The sequence below is a fragment of the Balaenoptera borealis genome, assembly GCF_965194805.1.
Source record: "Balaenoptera borealis genome assembly, chromosome: 2".
Taxonomy (NCBI): domain Eukaryota; kingdom Metazoa; phylum Chordata; class Mammalia; order Artiodactyla; family Balaenopteridae; genus Balaenoptera; species Balaenoptera borealis.
The window spans coordinates 9,370,024-9,384,279 of record NC_138867.1 but is presented as its reverse complement, the minus strand read 5'-3'; the positions used below and the strand labels follow the sequence as shown (position 1 = coordinate 9,384,279).

At 45.3% G+C, this 14,256-nt stretch overlaps 1 protein-coding gene and 2 pseudogenes across 4 annotated transcripts in view; 2 read left to right on the top strand and 1 right to left on the bottom strand.

Annotated features, from left to right (window-relative positions):
- Window positions 1-655, bottom strand: part of MARCHF6 (membrane associated ring-CH-type finger 6) — a 76,065-nt gene extending 75,410 nt beyond the window's left edge. For both annotated transcript variants that reach the window (XR_014241971.1, XM_082382607.1), the window contains exon 1: window positions 494-655. Coding sequence is in view for 1 of the 2 variants with exons in the window: in XM_082382607.1 (XP_082238733.1) it covers window positions 494-512 (19 nt within the window). In the remaining variant the exon portion in view is untranslated. The remainder of the gene's footprint in view (window positions 1-493) is intronic.
- The window catches only part of LOC309624506 (small ribosomal subunit protein uS8 pseudogene), a 36,199-nt pseudogene that overhangs the window by 18,703 nt on the left and 3,240 nt on the right, over window positions 1-14,256 (top strand). The window contains exon 2 of the transcript XR_014249904.1: window positions 13,943-14,063. The product of XR_014249904.1 is annotated as a small ribosomal subunit protein uS8 pseudogene (transcript). The remainder of the gene's footprint in view (window positions 1-13,942; window positions 14,064-14,256) is intronic.
- Window positions 857-2,323, top strand: LOC309624502 (large ribosomal subunit protein uL24 pseudogene; annotated as a pseudogene). Its single transcript has one exon. The product of its transcript is annotated as a large ribosomal subunit protein uL24 pseudogene (transcript).

Genomic DNA, 14,256 nt, shown 5'->3' with positions numbered 1-14,256 from the left:
AAAGGGTCGGGCCCGGAGAGCGAGGGGCAAAGCGACATAAAGAAAGACAAAACCAAGTGGGGGAAGGGCGTGGAAAACGCCCCCAAACTTCGTGCAGCGACCACGGCGCCGTCACCCCCAACCCAGGACTGGTGGGACAGAGGGGGCGGGGAGCCACGCCGGCCGCGGCCGCCGCAGCCCGACGCCCCCGGCCCGGGCAGGGGTCCTGCCCTCCGCGCGCGCGCGCGGGAAACGGCGGGGGGCGCCGAGGGGTCACCTCCTGCTCCCTGCCGCCCCTCGAGCCCGCCGCTCGGCGGACAAACGGCCCCGGCGCCGGCCCAGCCGCGATCCCGCCCGCCGGGTCCCGCCGCCGTCACCGCGCGCCCCCGCCCCGAGCCGAGGCGCCCCCGCCGCTCCGCCCGGGCCTCGCCGCCCGCCTCGAGCGCCGCGGACCGGGCGCGGGCCCGGCCCGCACCCGGGCGCCAGAGCAAGGGCGCGGGCGCCGCCGACTTACCTTCCTCGGCGGTGTCCATCTTGTCTGGGGCGGGGGGGCGGCGGTGACGCAGCCGCCAAGCTCCCGCGGCGGAGGCCTGAGCCTTCCGGCCGGGGCGGGGGAAAGGGAAGGGGAGGAGGGAGGAGGGAGCGGAGCCGGGCCCGGGCAGGTGCGTTGCTCAGGTGCGAAAGAGGAAGCTAGAGGAAGGAGAGAGGGGGACAGGGAGAGGGAGAAAGGCTGACATAAAACGGGCGAGAGAGGGGAGGGGGAGGGGCGGGGAAAGCGGAGGGGAGAGGCCTGGGCGGGGCGCGGAGGCGGAAGGGGCGGGGCGCGTCAACGACAAGTGCCGTCACTTCCGGCGGCGGCCGCGGGGGCGTTGCGGCGCCCTTCGCGGATAGCGGGTGGTTACTCTCGTGGGCGGCGGACCACAGGGGGTTTGTCCCCAGGGCTGCGCGGGGCAATGGGGCTGAAACCTTAGAAGGAGCTGAGTTCTAATGACCCCGAGGGAGGCGACACAGAAGGCGCGGAGCTGAGGGAGGAGAGCAGCGGGAGCGAGCGCCTGACGGCGAGGTGGCGAGCCCAGCGCTGGCCCGGGCGCGGTGCAGACTAAGGCGGGTCTCAGAGCTGAAGAGTTACCTGGGCGCCTGTGAAAATACAAGTTCGGCGCCCCCCTCCCTCCCGCCCCGAGATTCTGGTGCCGCGTGTTTGGAGTCGGCCCAGGGATATGCATTTTTGTTCCGCACGCGGGCACTTCTGATGCACGTTTTGAGGAAGTACTGAAATGTCACTTAAATTAAAAAGGCAAGCTCTAACTCTACCACAATCCCTCCCAGGGAAACTTCATTTGCCTGGAAGGACTGCTTCAATAACCTGCTTAGGCTGGAGGCTGCAACACCCTCCTGTAAGGGAAATCGGTTCAGATACGGACAGGGCTTGATAACACTGCGTGTCGGACGCTTACCTGGCCGGAGCTAAATTGCTTCGGACTGAGCTCTGCTTCCATCAGTACAGCACCTTTCCTCACCGTAATCCCTGGCTTGTTGTCTCAAAGAAGAACTATGTAGAAAATAACAAGTTAGAAAGGTCACCACTTTTAGAATCACCTGAGTAGAACTAAAAGTGTCTCTAATCCGAAGGAAATCTATTTTAAAGAATATGCAAATGACTTGCATATAGATTAGATATATGATACATTCAGGAATGCTAGCAATCTCTTTTCCATCTGTGTGAGTGAAGGAGTTGGGAAGACGCCCTCCCCCAAGCCTCATCAATCAGAATGAGACTTAGAATAAAAATAACGAAGTGGGCCCTCTTCCCTTTTGTGGCCGTCGCTGAACCGCCAGCGGCCGAAATGAAGTTCAATCCCTTTGTGACTTCTGACCGAAGCAAGAACCCGAAAAGGCATTTCAATGCGCCTTCCTACATTCGCAGGAAGATTATGTCTTCCCCTCTTTCTAAAGAGCTGAGACAGAAGTACAATGTCCGATCCATGCCCATCTGGAAGGACGATGAAGTTCAGGTTGTACGAGGGCACTACAAAGGGCAGCAAATGGCAAAGTAGTCCAGGTTTACAGGAAGAAGTATGTCGTCTACATTGAACGAGCGCAGCGGGAGAAGGCTAATGGCACGACTGTCCATGTGGGCATTCACCCCAGCAAGGTGGTTATCACCAGACTAAAACTGGACAAAGACCACAAAAAGATCCTCGAACATAAAGCCAAATCTCGCCAAGTAGGAAAGGAAAAGGGCAAATATAAGGAAGAAACAATTGAGAAGATGCAGGAATGAAGTAATCTTGTATACAACTTTCATTAAAAACTGTTAAAATGAAAAAAAAAGAAAAAAAAATAATGAAGTGGAATCCTCTGTAGAGAGAGCAGCCCTTGAAGACTAATGTCACCGATTTGACCAGAGTCACTCATGTTACCCAAGGTAGGAGAGAATTCAAAGTCTTGACACGATAATGGAGGCCCGCTGATTTCAAGGGCTGACCTTGAGAACTGAGCATATTTAAGCTTTTTCTTAAATATGTTTAGACTATATTATCTCCCAAGAAATGGAATCTGAAGGAGGCTCATACCCCAGTCCCCACCCCTCCCGCCCAACCGGACAAGCACTCACATCCCCTGTAAGGCCTGTGGCACAGCACTCAACTCAGACCAGGGTCACAGTTCAGGACCACCAGACCCAGCCTCGGGTTGTACAGCAAAAGCGGGAAGGATTCTGAGAGGTAGACTTCGAGATTTACTGAAGGAAGTGCCAGTGGTCTTTCCGGGCAGGTATGTGAACCTCCAGGCGGTAGACCTGGGTTAGGATTGGAGGGATGTGGGTGTATGCGGTGCGGGTGGAGGGCTCCCTCCTTTTGTCTTTCTGTGTCTTCCTTTGTGATGCTCAAAGGAAGGTTACTTCTAGAGTTGAGAATTGCCCCAACCTTTTTTCATTCAGCCTTTGGAGGTTAAACCTAAGAGTAATCAACCAATATTTGTTGAGTCCCTAGTATGTGCCAGGCATTGGTCCTCACAACAAACCCTTTGAGATACATAAGGCAGTCAGACGTCTCTTGGTTACCAACTAAGCTAGTAGACAAAAGGGAGGAATGGACTGTCGACATGAACAAACTGTGACAAGGGTAGTGGTCCAGTGGGCCTCAGGAATTGCTGGAACCAGAGTCCCCTCTCTGCCCCCATTCCTCTGCTCTGCTTCTCTCTGCACATCAGCTTCTTGTTGTCACACCAGCTTCCTCCACATGGCTGGGGACAAGGCCCCTGATAGCTCTCAAGGTCATATCTTCAGCCTCACCATCAGACAGGCCAAGGGTGACGATCTCAGGTCTCAAGTCAACAATTCCTAGGGAAGGACAGTTCATTGGTCCAGCTAGGTGCCCATCCCTGAACCAAATGATGAAGGTCTGTAAGAACATAACGTGTACACCGCCATTGAACTACATTACTGAAGTGCAGAAAGAACATGTCCCACAAGAAAAGGGAGGACAAAACAATAGATATGCATTATAATTAGAATTCTCGTTGTTTTCAAACAAGGACACCAAGATTGTATAGAAATATTTTTATTCGCCGAACTTATCCAAGGAAACCAGTTAGAATTCATACAGAATTTCAACCTGAGAAAAAGTTATTTTGATCAAAAGAGACACTTAAAGGTATAGCATACACGTGGTTCCAGCCTGTGTGTGTGTGTGTGTGTGTGTGTGTGTGTGTGCGCGCGCGCGCACTGTGCCACGAGGATACTATAGCTTAGTAATTCTGGGTTTCCATATAGCAATCAAAGGAGCAACAGGGGATGTGTGGGAAGACAACAGTATAATTTTTTGAGCACCAACTCTAACAAACTAACAATAACAATAATTAACTTAACTCCCTATTATGTCCAATGAACGTTAATAGCAATCTTGCAAAGCAAATATTGTAGCCATTTCACAGATGAGGAATCTGAGACAGCTGATAAGTAACTTGCTTTTGGCCATATGTAGAAGAGGAACCAAAATTAAAGCACAGGTCTGTCTGACTCCAGACCTCTAATTTTTAAACCTCACCTGTTTACCATTTGCAGCCACCCTCTTTTTTTAAATTCCTACCCTTATTCTCTTTTTTTTTTTTTTTTAATTTATTTATTTATTTATTTATTTTTGGCTGTGTTGGGTCTTCGCTTCTATACGAGGGCTTTCTCTAGTTGCGGCAAGTGGGGGCCACTCTTCATCGCGGTGCGCGGACCTTTCACTATCGTGGCCTCTCTTGTTGCGGAGCACAGGCTCCAGACGCGCGGGCTCAGTAGTTGTGGCTCATGGGCCTAGTTGCTCCGCGGCATGTGGGATCTTCCCAGACCAGGGCTCGAACCCGTGTCCCCTGCATTGGCAGGCAGATTCTCAACCACTGCGCCACCAGGGAAGCCTCAGCAGCCACACTCTTAACACTGCCACTAAACTCTCAACTTTTTACCATGAGCCCATGTTTAGATAGAAGCCCAAGAGTTTACAACAGTTGCACAGAAGTTGCACAGAATTGCTGCTTACCAAGTATACATATGATAATTAAGTAAAGTGCCTTACTATAAGCTTAACGTTAACGTCTATAAATTATTGAAGGCAGTTTATGGCATTATCTTAACATTAAACTCTTTCCTTCCTTACTATCTTCCTTTCCCTCTCATCTCATCTTCCCTTCCCTTCCATTTTTCTATTCCATTTCTCCTCCCTTCCTGCTATGAGACACAACAGTAATGTGGGCAAGAACATGGATGCTGAAGGGAGAGACATGCAGGTGGCAGAGAGAGAAGACTGGTGTGGTTGGACAATTGATTATGTTGAATAATGATGACCAGATTTCCCACTGTTGGAGAAAATACTAACATGGAAAAGGGGAAGGCTAGAAAAAACCCTGAGGTGTTGGATTGGAAATATAGGTATCATTAGGAACTCATTTTTTAAAATGTAAACAAATATAGAAATATATATAGTTGACCCTTGAAAAATGTGGGGATTAGAGGCACTGACCCACTGCTCAGTTGAAAAGCTGAGTATAACTTTATAGTCAGCCGTCATATCTGTGGTCCCACGTCCTTGGATTCAACCAACCTCAGAAGGTGTAGTACTGTAGTACGTATTTATTGAAAAAATATCTGAGTATAAGTGGACCCATGCAGTTCAAACCAGTGTTGTTCAAGGCTCAACTATATATGTATGTCTGTAGATATCATATATAATATATATCAGATATTAAATATATACGCTAGGAAATATATATTATTTAATATTATGTGTACGTTATATACATTTCCTAGTTCTGTCCTCTGAGAGGATAGACATGCAGTGATATCTCAGTAGCTATGAGCACACTGAGTATACAGATTTTGGTTTCTAATACCATGCTCCACTAAAAGGAACCAAGACTGTATGATCCATAATGATAGACACATGTCATCAGACATTTGTCCAAACCCATAGAATGTACAAGACCAAGAGTGAACTGTAATGCAAACTATGGACTTTGGGTGATCATGATGTGTCAATTCTATCAATTGTAGCAAATATACCATGGGGGATGTTAATAATGGGGGAGCCTATGTAGGGGTATATGGAAATCTCTGTACCTCCCTCTCACTTTTGCTGTGAAACTTAAACTGCTCTAAAACAAAATAAAGTTCAAAATTTTCAAAAAATATTTATATGGGAAAAAAAGAGGAACCAAGACTCTCTGAAGAAATGTCAGATTTTAGGGCTGGAGCAGGAAAACTACAAGATAAGCCTAGAACATCTTGTGCAGAAATTAAGGAAAGGCTCAAAAACTGATAGGGCCATGCTAAAAGGATAAAGAAACTGGCTCAAAGAGGCTCCCGTTGGCCATGCTGAGGACAATTTGAGCATGAAAATAAATATTACAGTAACAGATTATAACCTATTAAGTAAAATAGGAATTCATGAGCTCACCATGATATAAATCAGTAGGGAGAGAAAAAAGCTCTTCCTTTGCAGTATAATGCCAACCGATAAATGTAAAAGGAATGATAAAAACAGAAAATCACTTTGCAGTATAATTCCAACCAATAAATGTAAAAGGAATGATATAAACAGAAAATCACTTACCAACCTGACAGTGGTTCAGACTGGAGTTGTCAATGGAGGCTAAGAATGGGTGAAGTTTCAATGAGGAACAGGATTTTAGCATATTATTGGAACATTTTCCAACAGTTAAAAAGAAAAATAGTAGTTTTACAGTGAAGACATCAACATGAGTAGATGATCAAGGTCAACATCACCAGTGATGGGACAGATTGACATAACGAGAAAATTGAAGTTTGTCAGGAATGCATGCCTGAGTCTGGGCATGAGGAAACATCCAGTGGAATCAAGTTGAGTGTCAGCCTACGGAATATAAGGGCTGTATTCTCTTAAACTCTCAAGGACATGATAGACAGAATGACTGAGGAACTGTTCCAGATTGGAGGAGGCCAAAGAGACGTGACAACTAAATGCAATGTATGAAGGAATCCTAGACCTGAAAACTAGACATCTGTGGGACAGTTGGCAAAATTAAAATTTGAATAGGTTCTTTGAATGGTAGTGTTGTATCGGTGTTGATTTCCTGACTTCTTGGGAGGTCCTTGTTTAGGGAAATGCACATTAGAGTATTTAGAGGTGATGTAGAATCAGGTCTGAAGCTTGTAGTGAAATGGTTCAGAAAAAGACTCAGTGTGTGTGTGTGTGTGTGTGTGTGAGAGAGAGAAGTTAAAAGTTGGTGAATCTGGGTGAAGGCAATATCAGAGTTTTTTTGGACTGTACTTGCAACTCTTCTGTGAGTCTGAAATTATTCTGAAATCATTTTTTAAAATTAAAATTGCTACGTGCTAATGGAACTATAAAGCAGTGGTTCTCAGATCTGGGGAGTCTCAGTCATTAGCACCTTTGACTATCTGATAAAATCTGTGGGCTTTTTTCCCAGAAAAACTGCATAAACACAAAATGTTGCATACAATTTCCAGGAGTTCATGGTTGCCTTCAAGTCCAGGCAGAAACCTCAGGTTAAAAGAGCTTCTCATTTAAAGTATTGAGAAAAATGATGATGTTTACTTCCCTTTCCAAGAATATAGCAGGCTAGGTTATTTAGACCAACAGTTGAAAATACTTGATAAAATATTAAAAACATATTTGTAAAACCACTGAAGAGTTGACAAAAATAGTAAAGCAACTAGCAGGCCAGAATCTAAGGACGGGATATAAATGGAACATGGCAGTTGCTTTTGCTCTGCTGATTACAGGCAAACTTTGAACCTGAATTTTGACGGCTTCCAGGGGCAAGAATAACAACTATCAAAGCCCAGAGCCTGCCCACGGTGAAACATCTATTAAGAGACCTTCTACCAGGATTCTCCCCCAGGGCCTCCAGAACTGCGATCTCAGGAGGAATAGTGAACCAAATGTGAACCAAAAGTAGACCCCTCTCTGAAACTTTAAGGAAAATTTGGTTTTGCTGAGCCTTATTAAATTATACCCAGGAACCAACCCTGGCATGGATTGCACCTCAAACTCATGACACGCCAGTAACCAAATAATCTCAAGCAATAAATTTAGTTCAAAATGATCCTGAACTACTGGGACCCCTAAGTACCTGTCAGATACAATATGGTAATCCCATATCTGGGATATATATATATATATATATATATATATATATATATATATATATATATATATATATATATATGTATATAAACAAGAACTTACAGACAACAGATAACAGAAACCATCCTACAAAGACTTCATATATGGGATTACCAGACAAAGATTATAAAGAAATTATACTTACTAGGACCCTTTTTTAAAAAAAGTGATGAAACAATTTTAAAATATCAATTTTATGCCAGAATTACATCTTTGCTGCCATTTAAACATACAATGAAAAATTTTTATCAAGAAATGAAGGTAGGGCTTCCCTGGTGGCGCAGTGGTTGAGAGTCTGCCTGCCAATGCAGGGGACATGGGTTCGAGCCCTGGTCTGGGAAGATCCCACATGCCGCGGAGCGACTGGGCCCGTGAGCCACAGGTGCTGAGCCTGCGCGTCTGGAGCCTGTGCTCCGCAACAAGAGAGGCCGCGACAGTGAGAGGCCCGCGCACCGCGATGAAGAGTGGCCCCCGCTCACCGCAACTAGAGAAAGCCCTCGCACAGAAACGAAGACCCAACACAGCCATAAATAAATAAATGAATAAAATTTAAATAAATAAATTTTAAAAAATTAAAAAAAAAATAAACCAACACTGCAGGCAGTGAAATATAAAAAAAAAAAAAAAGAAATGAAGGTAATAATTTTTTAGGGTGTACACAAGCAAAATCTTTAGAGAATTCTGCATTAGCATGAATGAGGCTACATCTGTCCTTGCGCACTTGGAAGTCAGTGACTGTGGATCTTCAACGGCCGTGGCCCCCTTTCATTTACTGATGTTTCCCTTAGGCCAACACAGGCCTGGACATGTAGTAGTAAGTCAATAAATATTGGCTGAATAAACAAAGCAAAATTTTCCAGGAGATACTTTTTGTTGCTGAAATAGCAACATGTGTATGAATGCCTTTCTTAGCAAGAGACACATTCATAAGGTAGCTGAAATATCAATTGAGCAACAGTGATATATAAGGTTTGGTGTGTCTGTACTTCTACATCTGCACTTCTCAGTTATAATGAATTCAATTTCAATGCTTCAGGCAGATAGTCTCAACAAGGAGCTACATTGAATCAAATCAAATCATCAAAACAAAGTACCAAGTGTTTCTTATCCCTAACATATTCAGATACAATATTCAAACAAAAATTACTTGCAATTTAAGCCAAAATGTTACTGAGATGAAGGCCTTCAAGACCAGTTTTCTTCTGCACATTTTATTATGAACATTTTCAAATATACAGAAAAGTTGAAGGAATAGTACAATGAACACCTATATGCCCTCAACCTAGATTCAACATATTAAGATTTAGCCATATGTATTTTAACTATAGTTTTTTTTCTGTGTCATTTGAAAGTATGTGTCTGAACAACTTTCCCTCTAAGCATTTTAGCATGTATCTCCTACGGTTAGAATAATGTCCTTTAAACCCATTGCCACACCATAACAATATCTAGAATTTAAAGTTTCTATAATTGTCCCAAGAATGTCTTTTATAGTTTTGTTTTGAATTTTTTTTGAACAAGCGTTCAATTGACCTTCATGCATTGCCACTGGTTTAAGCCTACATAGTCTCCCTTAATCTAAAACAGTCCTTGTACGTTTCATTTTTCAATGACTATCCCTGTTGGAAAATCACAGGACAGTTGTTTTATACAATGTCCTTCATTCTAGATTTGTCTGATTGATTTGTCCTGGTGTCATTTAACTGTTCCTTTAACCCCTGTATTTCCTATAAACTGGAAGTTAGCCTAGAGGCTTGATATGACTCAAGTTAAACATTTTTTAGCAAGAATATTTCATAGATGATGTGTTTTTCATATGGTAGCAAATCAGGAGGCCAAAATGTCAGGTAGGACCATGACTACTGATGCCGAGTTTGATCACTTGGTTAAAGTGTTGGCTACTGAGTCTCACCATTCATTAATCACACATGGAGTAGAGACTTTCCTGGTGGTCCATTGGTTAAGACTCCATGCTTCCATTGCAGGGGGCCTGGGTTTGATCCCTGGTCAGGGAACTAAGATTCCTGTGGCATGGCCAAAAAAAACACATTTTTTTAAGTAAAAAAAAAAAAAATCTGTGGAGTAAAACATGAAAGCCACAGTCCTTCATATTCTTTCATTTATATCTTTTTCACAAAGTAGGACAGCCAAAATTTTAAATTATTCTTAAATTTGAAAGTGCATGCTATCATTAAAAACATTCTTGTTGATATTCGTAATGACAAGTGTATTTTACAAAACCTTCTAAGCTCTTTATTAAAAACTTCTCCTGTAATTTTTGGACTTTCCTGGCAGTCCAGTGGTTAAGACTCCACACTTCCAATGCAGGGGTTGCAGGTTTGATCCCTGGTCGGGGAACTAAGATCCCACATGCCGTGTGGTATGGCCATTAAGAAAAAGAAAAGTCTCCTGTAATTTTTCCAATGAAATAAAACCTTGTTCTGTTTGTGTCAATCTCCTAATTCTTGGAAAGAAAGAGAGGAAAGAAAAAGAAAGGAAGGAAGGAAGGAAGGAAGGGGAAAGGAAGGAAGGAAGGAAGAAAGGAGGGAGGGAAGGAACGAAGAGGGAGGGAGAGAGGGAGGGAGGAAGGAAAGAAAGAAAAGAGAGGAAAGAAAAGGAGAGAAGGAAAGAAGAGAAAGGAAGGAAGAAAGGAGGGAGGAAAGGAAAGAAGAGGGAGGGAGAGAGGGAGGAAGGAAGGAAGGAAAGAAAGGAGAAAGAGAAAGGCAAATCACGGCTGATGCCTGCTGTTTCTTCCCAAGTGACAGCGTCCTGACTGTCCATGTGATATAACTGGGCCTTGAGAGTTCCTTCTGAAGAGACCAAAGGAAGAAAAAGAGAAGTTGGGCTTAAGCCACACAAATTTAGATTGAGTTGCCACATCTGAACTTATTACTCAATGAAGCAGATAAAGAAGATGCTTTATTCGGTGCCATGTACACAAAGCTCACCCACATGTCCCTCAACTATGGTAAAGGAGCAGAATGTGAGGAGGGCCTCAGAGGACTTGGCATAACAGAGAGTTCTGTGCTCTCTGCTGTAACATCAAGCAAGTCAGTAAGTCCTGGGCAAACACAGCTGAATCCTGGGATGAAGCAACGTGTCAGCAGAGGAGCTGGTGCTGAGCAGAGACCAGAGCCCATTAGAGTCAGTGGTTGGCACAAGCTCTGAGATTGCAAATAAGGTCAGAAAGGAGGCATAATCTGACATTCCCTCATTCTGCCAACACAGAAGACACAGTGCAAACACACGCTCATACATTTCCTTTCCAATAGATTTCCCTTCCAAAGCCAAGTATGATTTATGAGTTGTAAAGAGTTGCAGGCAAGTTGGGAAATACTGGGCTTCTCTACCATAGGATTTCTGGGTGCCTTTAATCTATTAAAATGTGTTGAGCATCCACAAGAGGGAATATGGTCCCCAGTGTTGTTCGCATGTCCTTGGTCACTGAACTCTTTTCTCAGAGGCCATCTCACACAGCTGGAGTGCCTGGGCATGCACTCTGAAAAATGCTAAACTATACAAGCCCCAAGGACCCCAAGGATAAATGGACCAAGAGGTCCACCCTTGCGATTAGAAAAGTATCTACGTTGGCTGTGAAAACTTCCACATGCAGAGGATCCTTTAGCCCAGGAATTTCTTTAAGCTCTGTTGGCTATCCCAGCTATGTCAGATTGCTGCAGGCTGGCAATAAATGCCATCTCCAAGGGTGGATGGATGATGGGCTGTCCCACGTGAGCTCATTGGCTCAGCTCCAGAATGTCTTGGGAGCTCCGTGGCCATCAACAAGCATTTTCAGGAGTGAACTATGAACTTTTTAATGTTCTTGCCTTGGGAGATCAGTGTCATGGGCCAGATGGTGGCCCTCCAAAACACATCCACGCCCTAATCCCTGGAACCTGTGAATGTTACCTTATTTAGAAAAACAGTCCTTACAGATGTAATTAAGGATTTTGTGATGAGGTCATCTTGGATTATCCAGGTGGACCATAAATCCAATGACAGGTGTCCTTATAAGAGTGAGGCAGAGGGAGATTTGAGACACACAGAGGAGAAGACCATGTGAAGATGAAAGCAAAGATTGGAGTGATGCAGTCACAGGTCAAGGAACGCCAGCAACCACCAGAAGTTGAAAGAAGCAAGGAATGTATTCTCCTCAGAGCCTCTGTAGGAAATGTTGCCCTGCTAACACCTTGATTTCAGACTTCTCGACTCCAGAACTGTGAGAGAGAAATTTCTGTTGTTTTAAGCCACCCAGTCTGTGGCAATTTGTTACAGCAGTCAAACTAATACTCACGCTTCCCCACCAATCTGAACCTCAATATTGACTTGCTGGCTCCAGAGGCTGTAGAGCCAGCAAGGGTCAACCCCCTCTGCCACACATGGTTACATGCAGTGTCCGGAGGCAGCTCCCGGGGCCCCAAGGGAGGATCTCTTTAACCAATGAGTCTGTTGAAATAAACATTTTCATCCGATATTTCGGATTCTAACCTGAAATTGTGTAGTTGCCCTTAAGCGAAGTTCTTCCTAGAAATTTTATCTTGTGGAACCCAGAGGAACCTTTAGGGATTATCTGGCACCTTCACTCCTGTACCTATGGAAACCATTAAGCTCTGAAGCTGAATTTCTTTTGTTACCTTCTTGTATGCCTTCATTATCTTTAAACAGTTACTGAGCACTTATTTTGTGGAATATGCTGTTAGACCCCAAAGATAAGCAGGTCAGGTATGTCTAAGACCTGATTCCTGTCTTCAAAGGTTACCACTGAATTAGGGATGACTATCTAGTTTTATTGCGAAAGAATCATTTTTACAACCTCACTTGGAGAACCCATGTAATGATTAGCATTCTGACTGTTTAGGTGTAACTCTGGAACCTAACTAGAATTTCTAGATTTCTTAGGTTGAAGTCTTCTTTTTGCACAAACTTTAAGCATATGAGTACACATACGTGTTATTTCTGTTTGTAAATCTCTCCATCCCCCCTTCTCCTGGCAACAAGATCTGCCTCTCTTTCAGAGAACGGATCCTCCCTCACTCCAAACACAGAATTTTAGGGGACCTGCCAGGCTTTCCACTGGCCTCTGCCTCTCTTGCTCCTCCATCCCTGGGAAGGGCATGCAGTCTAGGCTGGACCAAACATATACCCTCTTGGTGCCCACGAATGATGTGTTTCTACTACTGGCCCCTTCAATCCACTCACCACCCTTCTCTACCCTACTCTGAGGCCAGGTTTCCGACACTTCAGCTGACAGTTACATTAACACAATTTGACATCAATCCTAACAATATATTTAATTTCAGTTTTTGACCAATTATTCTGAAGCAAAATAATATCTAACGTTGAGCACTTGCCAAGTGCTGGGCACAGTCCAGTGAACTTGACGCACATTAACTCAATAATTCTCAGCAGTTTGATGAGGCCGGAGCTGAAGGGAGCACTCAGGTTCAGTGAGTTGCCCACATCCCACACCTCCGAAGGGGCCTCACTCCGCGTCTAGGGCCTGTGCCAGGAACACATCCCCAACTCACAAGGGACTCTGAGAGTCTCCATCAGAGGTGCCCCTGCACCCTGTATTTCTGAGATCAGATGGGTGTTTAACCTCACCCACCTCCCTCACTTTCCTCCCTGTGATGCTCCACGGCCCACCTCCCCTGGGGTGGTCCTCACAGCTGCCTCTCTACACCGCTCAGTGCCTCACTTCGTTGCTAATAGGACCATGAGGACTACTCTCTTGACTGTCTTAACTTCTGGGTATTCATTGAGAGACTGAATATACGAACGGACAACAGCCAGGCCATATATGACAATAGAACTCTGACCCACAATCTGCTGCGACCAGCCCAGGAAGCCAAACCACAACCACTGCAGCAAGCAACCCAGAACGGTCAGCACATCAATAACTGTCAGCTTCCCTAATTTTTAGCCCTGCTTCCAATTCAGGACCAATCAGAGAAAGCCAAATAAGCCACCCTCGCCAATCACACAGGACGACCCCGCCTCCCGCCCGCCTCCAGCTTCCCCAGGACAACAGCCTCGGATCAGTGCACACCTGCAGCCTTCCCTTTTTCTGTTAGCAGCTTTCCCACGCCTCCCCGGTCTTTGAGTCTCTGCCAAACTCAGGAGGGCTGCTGACTCTTTGAACAGCAAGCTCTGCGTAAACAGCCTTTGTTTTTCTCATGTGGGTGATCTTTGCTTATTTCCACCTCTCTTTAGTTTTAACTGGCCCTTACCTCTTTCTCTTGATGCCCTGACCACCTCTGCCCTTCAGATAACCTTCACCCCTCTCTCTCTCTCAGGCCTGTCCCCCAGTCTCGAACCTGCCCCATTTCTGCAAGAATGAACCAGTCTAACAAGCGTCAGGCTTTTCCTGCAGTGACTCATCAATTTCCTCATCGGGCCACACGATTTCCATGGCAGGTGAGACCTCAAGCACGGATTGACACCCACAGAGCCTCATTTTAGCCCCAGACCTGAGGAAGCAGTTGCCATAGCGATAGATGCAGCGGGCGGGCGGGAGAGCGGCTCACCGCAGCCAGCCCACGCCGGAAGGGGCCAGGCCTTCCGCGGCGTCTGAGCTGCTCAACTCCCATTCTCACCTCCTCCCCGCCCC